At 46.1% G+C, this 13,044-nt stretch overlaps 1 protein-coding gene across 2 annotated transcripts; it reads left to right on the plus strand.

The window, feature by feature from the left end:
* The first annotated feature begins 154 nt into the window (after window positions 1-154).
* On the plus strand, window positions 155-12,730 carry LOC308407781 (uncharacterized protein). Of its 2 annotated transcripts, none has more exons than XM_080899636.1 (8): window positions 155-215; window positions 2,107-2,445; window positions 9,377-9,454; window positions 9,632-9,706; window positions 10,020-10,118; window positions 10,514-10,551; window positions 10,632-10,763; window positions 11,130-12,730. In XM_080899636.1, exons 1-8 carry the CDS (start codon window positions 176-178, stop codon window positions 11,298-11,300), a joined length of 972 nt encoding a protein of 323 aa, XP_080755762.1. In that variant the 5' UTR covers window positions 155-175; the 3' UTR covers window positions 11,301-12,730. The 2 variants fall into 2 exon arrangements, with proteins under 2 accessions (XP_080755762.1, XP_080755763.1); XM_080899637.1 differs by having other exon boundaries at window positions 9,380-9,454.
* The last annotated feature ends 314 nt before the right edge of the window (window positions 12,731-13,044 follow it).

Below are 13,044 nucleotides of genomic sequence, written 5' to 3' on the forward strand. Positions count from 1 at the left end.
CAAATTTGTTTTAACAGGAAGTTGAGCTGTTGCAACTGTTTCAGACAAATGAGGAGTGTAGAGGTGCTGTGGTGTTTGGAGGAGGGACTCCTTCAGTCAGAGAAGTGAGGCGTCACAAGTTCCTGGTTTCCAGTGAAGAAGAAGAGAGGCAGCAGTGAACCATCAGAGCCTCATCATGAAAGTCCGTCACACTCTGATCTGCTTCTTCTTCCTTTGTGAGTACATTCACTTGTTCTTTCTGTCACTCTCCTTCTTCAACATGTTTCTGTTGTTAAACATGATGATCAGAGTCAGCTATGAGTCACTTTCATGGACGCTTCTTCCATTCAAACTGCTTTTATTCATGATTTCATGGATGTGTTTGTGGCCAGTATGGACAGAAGAAACCATCACAGTGAGACATTCATGGACATGTTGCTGCTCACTTTGGGACTTGATAACATGTGAAACCATCGTTTCAAACACAGCTCATTACAAGTGTTTGTTACTTCCTCAGAATAAACTGGACAGTCAGTAAAATGTGGATGTGATACAGCACAATGGTGCAAACCTCTTCCTGTTCAGCCTCTTGGAGCAGAAAATAAAGAAAAATTGCAGAAGTTAAAAAGTGTGTGCAAATTCTAGTAGATTAAAGGACAGTAAAATGTTTTTATCTCTGTGCAGTTTGAAGAGTTGAATGAAAGAGCCGTAACAGAACTCAATGTAGATCTGGAAAAGAAAGAAACGAAAAGCAAAATAGTGAAATAGAAACGTCACCCTGCATCCTCAGCTCTTAATATTTGTGATCATGAAGCTGGGTTAAGCAGAGAGGTGATGATCAGTGACAGCTGTGTGGCTTCATGCTGAGAAAGAGCTCCACAGATGTGATGCTTGCTTTGAGTGTTGATGGAGAAGTTCAGAGAAGGTCAGAAGAAGCTTCACTGAGTCTTTATGGATCAGAGAAAGCAGATGATTGGCTGCTGAGAGAGGAGCTGTGGTGCTGCATGAGGAAGTATGTGAGGCTGGTGCAGGACATGTATGAGGACAGAGAGACGGTGGTGAGGTATACGACAGGAGTGACAGATGGGTCGGAAAAACATCAGGGATCTGCTCTGGTACATTTCCAGGCATTCCAGAGCACCTTTCAACAAAGTGCGTTGAATGCCAAGCAGGCATGACAAATCTGCGACCTTTGACCCCTTTGATCATAAGTTTCTTTTTGACAAATTATGGAATTGGGCTGGTATCTCTGACACGGCTCCCTGAAGGTTTTCATCGTACTTACAGAATGATGAAAGGAGAAACTTCTGAAGACAGCCTCTCCTGCATCAGTGAATGATATATATATATATAATATTATATCAATTATATCAACTATTATATTCATGTATCTGCTAAGAACTTCAGATTTTTGACCAATATTTGATATTTGAACATCATTTAGGAGTTTTAAGAAAATCGAACCTCTTTCATTTGGAATTTTTCACACTTTATTTTCTCCTGCCTTGATTTTTGAAACTCACTGACTCACATCTCTCCACAGCTCGTCTTCAGTTAGTCGAGACTGCAGCGGCAGCTCAACACACATCACCTCTATTCCTGCTTTCCCTGAACGGCTTCCAGTTATATTCAGAACTCACTTCATATTTTTATTAATAAGACACAAAGCCATACATGGTTAGCCATGTAACCAAGACAAAAGAGTCAAAAACTGTTAGCATTAATCCCACTAGCTTAATGCTAACATACAATGGAAATTCCCATAGACAGGCTAAGTCAGTTTGTGCGCTGCTACTAATCTAATCAGATGCCACTGACCAGTTTTTTGATACTGTTTTTGCCACAGAAACAGGAGCAGGCCCACCTCCTCTTAGTGGAGCTGCTGCACTACAGCACCAGAAATCTGTCCTGAGAAGCCACAGCATGCATGACAACATAATAAGTCATCACTGAGAATGACCTGCAACAACAAAAAAATTATATTTGATTATGAGTAAAATAAAAAGCGATTTATTGGAAAGGAGTGCCATTACTGACACTAAAGTCTCAGTGTGACTCTGTGTCTGTGTGTAAATGTTAAAATGCAGCTTAGTACAAATAATCAGTATTAATGGTTCATGTTTCCAGCAGCTCTGCAGGACGGACACACAAAGGTCACCAGTGCACAGATGCATTTTTATAGACTCGCTGGACAAAGCATCACGATTGAGTGCTACTTTTCTTCTTCTAAGAAGTGGAAGATCTTCTGCAAAGAAAAATGTGAAGAAGGAAATATTTTAATTGAAACGCAGCTCAACAGTAATCAACATGGCAGATACAGCACTGAATATAGATATGAACATAAATATATTTTGTCTGTAAGCATCAGAAGGCTCATCAAGTCTGACTCTGGACGGTACACCTGTGGTCTGGGACGATATCCATCTTCATACCAGTTCATACATTTTGGAATTGTTGTTGCTGAAGGTGAGTTTCAACTTTTTTTTGGAGTTTTGAATAAAATTTTCAGTATTTCTGCCTTTTGTGCAGATTTTTTTTGGTATATGAATTATTTATTGACTTAATGAAATATTATTAAGTCCCACATACTCTCTTTGTTTTTGTTTTTTTAAATCTAGAAACTGCAGAACTGAAAATCTCAATATAGGAAGTATCTGATAAGGCAAACAAAATAAGACAGGAGACAATTTCAGGCACAAAGGAAAACTAACATACAAAATACCACAGGAACATTTAACACACAGCTGAAACACACAGCTACATTTAGACACGGGTACAAAGGGCTACATTCAGTGTCCACACGTTCACTGACCCACACACAGCGCAACATCAGCGTTCACTACAGAGCAAGGTCAGAGAGCGGTTCCTGGGATGATGTGGAGTGTGAGAAATGAGGATCTAACACACAGAACACACAAAAGTGAGCTATTAATTTAACTGATCAAAGACCAAACATAAATCCAAAACAAAGTCCAAGAATGAAAATGATGAGACTCTAACTAGAAACAGAGAAACAGGGAGAATAGTACAATGCAACAAGGGATGCAAACTTAGGACACTGACAGAGGTGATGGGAAGTGAAAGAACAGCTAAATATGGAAACAGACATGTGACTAAACTAAGCTCAGAGGAAAGACTGAGAAGGAAAACACAGCAAACATCAAGTAAATACACAACATGAAAACATAGAAAATCCAAACTAAGAATCAGAGAATATTTAAAAATAAACTGAACTTAAAAGTCCAACAGCACAAAACTGAGTCAAAGACCCAGAACAATAAAATTTCAATTTCAATTTCAAAACTGCCTTTTTAAAATAAAAAAAATAATAATAAAAAAAAAATATATATATATATACATATATATATATATATATATATATATATATATATATATATATATATATATATATATATATATATATATATATATATATATATGTATATATATATAAAACACCCAGCACGCCCCTGCGGGCGGTTTATCCTTCAAGCTCGGGTCCTCTACCAGAGGCCTGGGAGCTTGAGGGTCCTGCGCAGTATCTTAGCTGTTCCCAGGACTGCGCTCTTCTGGACAGAGATCTCCGATGTTATTCCCGGGATCTGCTGGAGCCACTCGCCTAGCTTGGGAGTCACCGCACCTAGTGCTCCGATTACCACGGGGACCACCATTACCTTCACCCTCCACATCCTCTCGAGCTCTTCTCTGAGCCCTTGGTATTTCTCCAGCTTCTCGTGTTCCTTCTTCCTGATATTGCTGTCATTCGGAACCGCTACATCGATCACTACGGCCGTCTTCTTCTGTTTGTCTACCACCACTATGTCCGGTTGGTTAGCCACCACCATTTTGTCCGTCTGTATCTGGAAGTCCCACAGGATCTTAGCTCGGTCATTCTCCACCACCCTTGGGGGCATCTCCCATTTTGACCTCGGGACTTCCAGGTTATACTCGGCACAGATGTTCCTGTACACTATGCCGGCCACTTGGTTATGGCGTTCCATGTATGCCTTGCCTGCTAGCATCTTGCACCCTGCTGTTATGTGCTGGATTGTCTCTGGGGCATCTTTACACAGCCTGCACCTGGGGTCTTGCCTGGTGTGATAGACCCCAGCCTCTATGGATCTTGTGCTCAGAGCTTGTTCTTGTGCTGCCATGATTAGTGCCTCTGTGCTGTCTTTCAGTCCAGCTTTGTCCAGCCACTGGTAGGATTTCTGGATATCAGCCACCTCCTCTATCTGCCGGTGGTACATACCGTGCAGGGGCCTGTCCTTCCATGATGGTTCCTCGTCTCCCTCCTCTTTCTTGGGTTTCTGCTGCCTGAGGTATTCACTGAGCACTCGGTCAGTTGGGGCCATCTTCCCAATGTATTCTTGGATGTTCCTTGTCTCATCCTGGACTGTGGTGCTGACACTCACCAGTCCCCGGCCCCCTTCCTTCCGCTTAGCGTACAGCCTCAGGGTGCTGGACTTGGGGTGAAACCCTCCATGCATGGTAAGGAGCTTTCTTGTCTTTATGTCAGTGGCTTCTATCTCCTCCTTTGGCCAGCCTATTACCCCAGCAGGGTACCTGATCACGGGCAGGGCGTACGTGTTGATGGCCCGGATCTTGTTCTTACCATTCAGCTGACTCCTCAGGATTTGCCTGACCCTCTGCAGGTACTTGGTGGTTGCAGCCTTTCTAGCGGCCTCTTCATGGTTCCCATTTGCCTGCGGGATCCCCAAGTACTTGTAACTGTCCTCTATGTCTGCAATGTTGCCTTCTGGTAGTTCAATCCCCTCAGTTCTGACTACCTTCCCTCTCTTTGATACCATCCGACTACACTTCTCCAGTCCGAACGACATTCCAATGTCATTGCTGTATAGCCTGGTGGTGTGGATCAGTGAATCGATGTCTCGTTCACTCTTGGCATACAGCTTGATGTCATCCATGTACAGGAGGTGGCTGACAACTGCTCCGTTCCGTAGTCGGTATCCGTAGCCAGTCTTGTTAATGATCTCACTGAGGGGGTTCAGGCCTATGCAGAACAGCAGTGGGGACAGAGCATCTCCTTGGTAGATCCCGCACTTGATGGTGACTTGTGCTATGGGCTTGGAGTTGGCCTCTAGTGTTGTACGCCACATCCCCATTGAGTTCCTGATGAAGGCTCTTAGGGTCCCATTGATCTTGTACAATTCTAGGCATTCCAGTATCCAGCTGTGGGGCATTGAGTCATAGGCCTTCTTGTAATCAATCCAGGCAGTGCACAGGTTGGTCAGTCTGGTCTTGCAGTCTCGGCTGATTGTTCTGTCTACCAGTAGCTGGTGTTTTGCGCCTCTGGTATTCTTGCCAATTCCTTTCTGTGTCCCGCTCATGTATTGACCCATGTGCCTGTTCATCTTAGCCGATATGATGCCTGACAGGAGCTTCCATGTAGTACTGAGGCAGGTTATTGGTCGGTAGTTGGAGGGGACCAGTCCCTTCTTGGGGATCAGGACTGTCCGGCCTTCAGTTAGCCATTCCGGGTGTCTCTCATTAACTAGCAGCTGGTTCATTTGTGCTGCCAGACGCTCGTGGAGTGCAGTCAGCTTCTTCAGCCAGTAGGCGTGAACCATGTCGGGCCCTGGTGCTGTCCAACTCTTCATACTGGAGACCCTTTCTTGGATATCTGCCACTGTGATGGTTACTGGACCCTGTTCAGGGAGGTCGCTGTGGTCTGCCCTCAGATCCTCTAGCCACTGAGCATTGCCGTTATGGGTTGCATCCTTCTCCCATATGCTCTTCCAGTATTGCTCCGTCTCCAGCCTTGGTGGTGCTGTTCTCTTATTGTTCCCTTGCCACTGAGAGTACACCTTTGCTGGTTCTATGGAGAACAGCTGGTTTATTCTCCTGCCTTCTATCTCTCTGGTGTACCTCCTCAAGCGGCTGGCCAAGGCTGTGAGTCTTTGCTTGGCAGTTTCCAAGGCCTCAGGTATGGACAGCTTGCTGTATTTCTTAGGCACCTTATTTGTCGCACCTTGCTGCAACTCCGTTAGTTGGCTAACCTCCCTCCGTGCTACTTTGATCTTGCCCTCTAGCCTCCTTCTCCATGGAGGGTACTGCCCCTTGTCGCTTTTCAACTTGTAGCCAAGCATCTCACTGATCACTGCTGCCGTATTGTAGATCAGCTTGTTAGTGTCGGTAATCGTGGTTGTAGGTATTGCCCGTAGTGCTGCATTAACATCATCTAGCAGACCTTCTGAGGGTACTTCACGTATACTTCACGTATATATATATATATATATATATATATATATATATATATATATATATATATATATATATATATATATATATGTAGAGAGAGAGAGAGAGAGAGAGAGAGAGAGGTGGTGACCAACCAGCTTACAGAAGTTTTACTCCCAACATTTTAAATAAATTCCATTCCTGAATTCACCAGATGCACTCCACTGAAACGGCTCTCCTTAGAGTTTCAAATGATATTTTAACACGTGGAGATATGAGTTACTATTTAAGTACTTTTGGATCTGTGTGCTGCCTCAGGCACAGCTGATCATAGAATACTGACTGCGAGACGTAGAGCATGCATGGGCATTTCTGGGTCAGCTCTTGACTGGTTATCTTCCTGTATCTGTCACAGGAGGTTTTTGGTTGCGGTTGCTCATTTTGTGTCCTCCTCCACTACCTTACCTTGTGGTCTGCTGCAGAGCTTGGTCATTAGAGCACTGAGGGTTTTAAAAGTAAAATGGGAGGCAGAGGTGCCTGTTAGACAAGCCTTTGGAGAAAGAATTATTCAGTTGGAGGTTACATTTTTGCTTTTATAAAAACTTTTATAAAAACCGGTGACAAAGGGCAGCCCTGGCGGAGCCCATCACCCACCGGGAACGAGTCCGACTTATTGCCGGAAATGCGAACCAAGCTCTTGCAACGGTTGTATAGGGATCGAATGGCCCGTAGCAATGGGCCAGACACCCCATATTCCCGCAACACCTCCCACAGGACACCCCGAGGGACACGGTCGAATGCCTTCTCCAAGTCCACAAAACACATGTAGACTGGTTGGGCAAACTCCCATGCACCCTCAAGTATCCTGGAGAGGATAAAGAGCTGGTCCAGTGTTCCGCGACCAGGCCGGAAACCGCATTGTTCCTCCTGTATCCGAGGTTCGACTAACGGACGAACTCCCCTCTCCAGCACCCTGGCATAGACTTTCCCAGGGAGGCTGAGGAGTGTGATCCCCCTGTAGTTGGAACACACCCTCCGGTCCCCTTTCTTAAAGATGGGGACCACCACCCTGGTCTGCCAGTCCACAGGTACTGCCCCTGATCTCCACGCAACATTGCAGAGGCGTGTCAACCAGGACAGCCCTACAACGTCCAGAGCCTTCAGGAACTCGGGGCGGACCTCATCAACACCAGGGGCTCTGCCACCAAGGAGTTGTTTAACTGCCTCAGTCACCTCGCCCCCGGAAATTGGCGGGTCATTCCCCTCATCCCCAGACTCTGCTTCCTCCTCGGAAGACGTGTCAGTGGGATTAAGGAGGTCCTCGAAGTATTCCTTCCACCGCCTGACAATTTTCTCAGTCGACGTCAGCAGCGCTCCGCCAGCACCGCTCCGCCAGCACCGCTTTCCCCTCCTGAGACGCCTGACGGTTTGCCAGAATCTCTTCGAAGCAGTCCGAAAGTCTTTTTCCATGGCCTCTCCGAACTCCTCCCACACCCGAGTTTTTGCTTCAGCCACTGCCCGAGCCGCATTCCGCTTGGCCTGTCGATACCTGTCGGCTGCCTCCGGAGTCCCACAGGCTAACCAAGCCCGATAGGATTCCTTCTTCAGCCTAGTGGCTCCCTTCACCTCTGGTATCCACCATTTGGTTCGGGGATTACCACCACGGCAGACACCAACCACCTTGCGGCCGCAGCTCAATGCAGCAGCTTCGGCAATGGAGACGCTGAACATGGTCCATTCGGACTCAATGTCCCCAGTCTCCCTCGGAATGCTGTTGAAGCTCTGCCGGAGGTGTGCGTTGAAGATCTCGCGGACTGGGGCCTCTGCTAGACGTTCCCAGCACACCCTCACTACGCGTTTAGGTGCACCAGGTCTGTCCAGCGTCCTCCCCCGCCACCTGATCCAACTCACCACCAGGTGGTGATCAGTTGACAGCTCAGCCCCTCTCTTTACCCAAGTGTCCAGAACATATGGTCGCAGGTCTGCTGATACGATTACAAAATCGATCATCGACCTACGGCCTAGAGCGTCCTGGTGCCACGTGCACTTATGGACACTCTTATGTTTGAACAGGGTGTTCGTTATGGCCAAACTGTGATTAGCACAGAAGTCCAATAACAAAGCACCGCTCGGGTTCAGATCAGGGAGGCCGTTCCTCCCAATCACGCCCCTCCAGGTCTTGCTGTCGTTACCCACGTGAGCATTGAATCCTCCCAGCAGGACAACAGAGTCTCCAGGTGGAGCACCCTCCAGCACCCCCCCCCCCCCCCCCCCCCCCCCCCCAGGGACTCTAAGAAGGCTGGGTACTCTGAACTGCCACTCGGCGCATAAGCGCAGATGACAGTCAGGACCCGTTCCCCGACCCTAAGGCGCAGGGAACAAACCCTCTCGTCCACCGGGAAAAACCCCAACGTACCGGCAGCAAGCCGAGGGGATATTAGGATACCCACCCCAGCCCGCCGCCTCTCACCAAGGGCAACTCCAGACTGAGACAGAGTCCAGCCCCTCTCCAGGAGACTGGTTCCAGAGCCCAAGCCATGTGTAGAGGTGAGCCCGACTATATCTAGCCGGTACCTCTCAACCTCACGCACTAACTCAGGCTCCTTCCCCACCAGAGAGGTGACATTCCATGTCCCTATTGCCAGTCTTGGCAGCCGGGGGTCAGTCCGCCAGGGCCTCCGCTCCTGGCCGCCACCCAGCACACAATGCACCCGACCCCTATGGCGCCTCCTGCGGGTGGTGGGCCTGCGGGAGGATGGGCCCATGTCTCCTCTTCGGGCTGTGCCCGGCCGGGCCCCATGGACTAAGGCCCGGCCACCAGACGCTCGCCCTCGGGCACCCTCCCCGGGCCTGGCTCCAGGGCGGGGCCCCGGTAACCCTATCCCGGGCAGGGTAAACTGTTCCCTCGGTGTCCTTTTCATAAGGGTCTTATGAATCGCTCTTTGTCTGGTCCCTCACCCAGGGCCAATTTGCCATGGGAGACCCTACCAGGGGGCAAAAGCCCCCAGACAACATAGCCCCTGGGATCCCTGTGACACACAAACCCCTCCACCACGATAAGGTAGCGATTCAAGGAGGAGACGTTTGGTTTCCTTTTGTCTTTTCATGATGTTTATGTGTCAAATTGTTGTTATGTGTTGTTTTCTGTTGTTCGCCTCAAACACCTGAAAAAAAACATATGGCTGAACTTCTTTAGCAGTCCTCCCATCAGCCTCCACACCTCCATCAACTTTCACTGGAACCACTGAGCAGTCTGAGAGGACAGCATCTACAGGTGCGTCCATCCGCTGGGTTTGAGAGACAGAAGTCTCACTTAAAGCTTTCTGATGTTTCCTGTCTTTAAGTACAAATTTATATGCTTTAGTTGAAAAATACCACTGCAGTGTGTACAGAAAGTAAATCATGCCACAATATCTCCACCTTAAAGACATTATGTGATTTTTTTAACCAGTCCTCCCATCAGCCTCTGCGCCTCCATCAACTTTCACTGGAACCACTGAGCAGTCTGAGAGGACAGCATCTACAGGTGCGTCCATCCACTGGGTTTGAGAGACGGAAGATTTATAGACGTCCATACTTTAAGTGAATTTGTATCATTTGTATAATTTTGCTGTTATCTGCCACTAGGAACCAATCAGAAGTGAGTATGTCATGTAGACATGGTTTTATGCTCATACAGCATGACAGTCTGACCAAATTCTCCATGGAAGAAACTTGCATACAACTATACTGTACATGTGCACTCAGCTACCTTTACAGCCCACGTGAAGGGCTGGTGCTCACACTCATCAGGAGGTGTTTGTCTAAAATAACGTGTTGTTCTCATCAAACTGCTGCAGATGTGGTGCCGTTTGTGGGTCTGACTCTGGCTCTCATCATCATCCTGTTATCAGTGTCAGTGCTGATATTCTGCAAGAACAGATCCTCTAAACCAAAGGGTGAGACAGCCGGAAGCACTGATAGGCACACTCATCAAACTTCCTGTTTTCACAGAAAAGTGAACATTTTGTCAGACATCTCTTTGCATGTTGTAAGCTGTGTTCGAATCCTCCATCTGGCCTTCCTGTGCAGAGTTTGCAAGTTATCCCTCCAACAGGCTGACGACCTGTGCAAGGTGCACCACGCCTCCACCCTGTGGTAGCAGGGATACAGTCTGGGCCCTCTGCAAACCTGAATTGGACAAACTGATGGCTGGAGTTTGAATATTCGGTTGAATTACAGTCTCTGATCATTCGTGTGAGCATGAATGTGGGCATGAGTGGTTTTCTGTCTCTCTGTGTGACGGACTGAGTACCTAACTGCAGTATAAACACTGTACTGATGTGTTTTTCAGATCCTCCTGTGGGAACTGAACACGCTGCTGTCACAGAGGTGAGGCTGAAGGACTTGTAGACTCAGCACCGATGTTTGTGAAACCAGCTGATATTAGATTTCCTCTTCTTCTCCTGTAGACCAACACAGTGTATGAGAATATCCGAGCAGAGGGCAGACACAGCAGATCTCCTCCTGACTCTCATGCCAAATACACCAAACCAACCAATGATGACCACAGCTTGGTCACTGCTGCCACTTCTCAGCACAAAGTAAGAAAACACTTTCTGTATTCACGGAACAAACAGTTGTATCTGAGAAAAGATTCACATTTGTGATAAATATGAAGACGATATCATCAGTGTCACGTTGAAAAGCACAAACTAAGTTTAAAGAATCCAGATCGTTATTTCAGATCAATAACCTGATGGGGGGATGCTGGATGCTGTAACCAGGTCTTGGATCAAAGGTCCGATCCTGTGACCTCTAACAACACAGCACACAGAGGAGCTGATATTCTGATATTTGTGGCGCCTGCTTCCAGTGAACACAAAGTCTTGGACTACTTTGTGAAAATGGTCTCAGATCAATTTAAAACATTACCTGTAATAAACAATTTTATGTTTTATTTTTTTCAGACTGGAGACGACTCGAGCAAACTCACCTACTCCGTGGTGACTTTTTCCAAGAAGAGCAGTGACTCTGCCAACAGCACGTCCCGCAGTAACACCAGTGACGTTATCTACTCCGAGCCTCGGGTTAACGCGAGCCACTCCGGAGGTGATCCGTTGTACTCTACTATAGCCTAGCTTTAGCTCCTGGGACAGGACAGGTAATGTTTGTCATGCTGTTGCACACACAGCACGCTCCTTTGTTTCAGTTCGTCAGTTGCCACAAGACACCTGACCATCATGTGCATCATAACCTAAGACTGCTCGGTGCTATAGAGTACACGCTGTACATCATACTTCATCGTTTTGCTGCATCAGTCTGCCGCTCTGAGTTAATTTGTGTTTAAGGGTTAGGGTTATGATAACATGCATGAACTGTATCTTTCTTCGACCTCGTGTCTCTATTGTTGTTTAAGACGTGTTTTTGGGGACTTACATGATTAAACGATTTCTAAACAATGATATCTTTTGTAGTTTGGAGGCTAAACAGGCCAAATACACTGAATATGTTCTCAGTGGTAGTCGAGCATCACTTCAGTGAGTATGTAACAGAAAGAGGAAGCAGCTGCTGGTTCTCTAAATCTATTTGACACAACATTCAGTGAAGTGATTAAAAAGAGGAAGTAAGAGCTAGTTACTGTAAACAAGCAGCCACACATGGGTGGACCTCCTTTACTTCAAGAAGGACTCAGGTTTTCTGTCTTTGTGAGGTTGTTTTAACCTTTTCATTTGTATCATGAGTAACCTTTGCAGCATTTTTATTTGCATTTGGTCACACTCCATTTTTATTTATCCACTGTCTGCCTGATGATGCTTGTTTGAGTTGTTTCTGCTCTAATCTGAGTCCCGTAAGAATATTTTCAAAAACAAAACATGAAGAAGAAACTGCACAGGTGCAGAAGTTCACGTTGCAATACGAGGAAGTCAAAATCGTATGCAGGTTTATGTTTTTACAGCACTTTGAATAGAATAGAATAGAATAGAATAGAATAGAATAATCCTTTAATTGTCCCACAAGGGGAAATTTGGTTGTAACAGCAGCCAAAAAGACACATATACAAACAAACAGGACACAGGACACAGAACAGAAACATGCACAATTTTTCTTACATATTTACATTAAGGACGGTGGTTACTATAAACAGAGTACTGTACAGTTATTCAATTAAATAAAAATAACTACAGATAAGAAGCAAACCAGGTTGTAGTGCGAATCGGTTGATTAAAACAGTTTAAACAGATTTGAACAGTTAAGTGTAATTCAGTTTGCAAACAGAATATTTTAAGTGTTTTTTACAAAGTTATTAATAATTAAGAAGAACAGATTTAATGGCAGTGCCATACAGGAACTAATGTACCATGGAAGTACACCTTGTAAGAGCCAAAGTCAATGTTTATGTTTTTCCTTTTTGTTTTGGTGGCACAGGTGTATAGCTTTACCTGTGTCTCAGGTGATGGTATGTGGGTGTGGTCACAGTCTATTTACCTGATGTCGGTGTACGCAGCAGGTGTGTTGGGTGAGTGGTTTGTAGGCAAACTTTTCTGTTGACCGTCATTTTTTGGCACACCAGTTAATCCATGCGCTAGTTGTAAATTGATTGAAAGCGCAAATGTTTGTTTTTGTTTTGTTCTTAAAATAAATGCGCAAAGTACAAGTCCGACTCATTATGGATTATTGGAGGCGCGTCACAGGGACACAACCAACTCAGCCGGCCGCGGCTTTATTTACGGCTGAAAGTCGCAACACACCTAATATATAATATACTTAGCAAACAGGCACTTGGATTATATTTTATAACAGTTCCCAGATATGTACCCATGTTTCGCTGCTCGACCCGCAGCGCTGAAGTTCCTTGGATCTGACCATCACCTCTCTGCCTGC

Source organism: Rhamphochromis sp. 'chilingali' (genome assembly GCF_963969265.1).
Source record: "Rhamphochromis sp. 'chilingali' genome assembly, chromosome: 12".
Classification (NCBI taxonomy): domain Eukaryota; kingdom Metazoa; phylum Chordata; class Actinopteri; order Cichliformes; family Cichlidae; genus Rhamphochromis; species Rhamphochromis sp. 'chilingali'.

Excerpts from the sequence above, each read along its gene's own strand:
- LOC308407781 (XM_080899636.1), top strand. The coding sequence starts at position 176 with ATGAAAGTCCGTCACACTCTGATCTGCTTCTTCTTCCTTT. Across the intron at positions 2,446-9,376 it reads TGGAATTGTTGTTGCTGAAG|CAGTCCTCCCATCAGCCTCC; the intron begins GTGAGTTTCAAC and ends GAACTTCTTTAG. Across the intron at positions 9,455-9,631 it reads TGAGAGGACAGCATCTACAG|TCCTCCCATCAGCCTCTGCG; the intron begins GTGCGTCCATCC and ends TTTTTTAACCAG.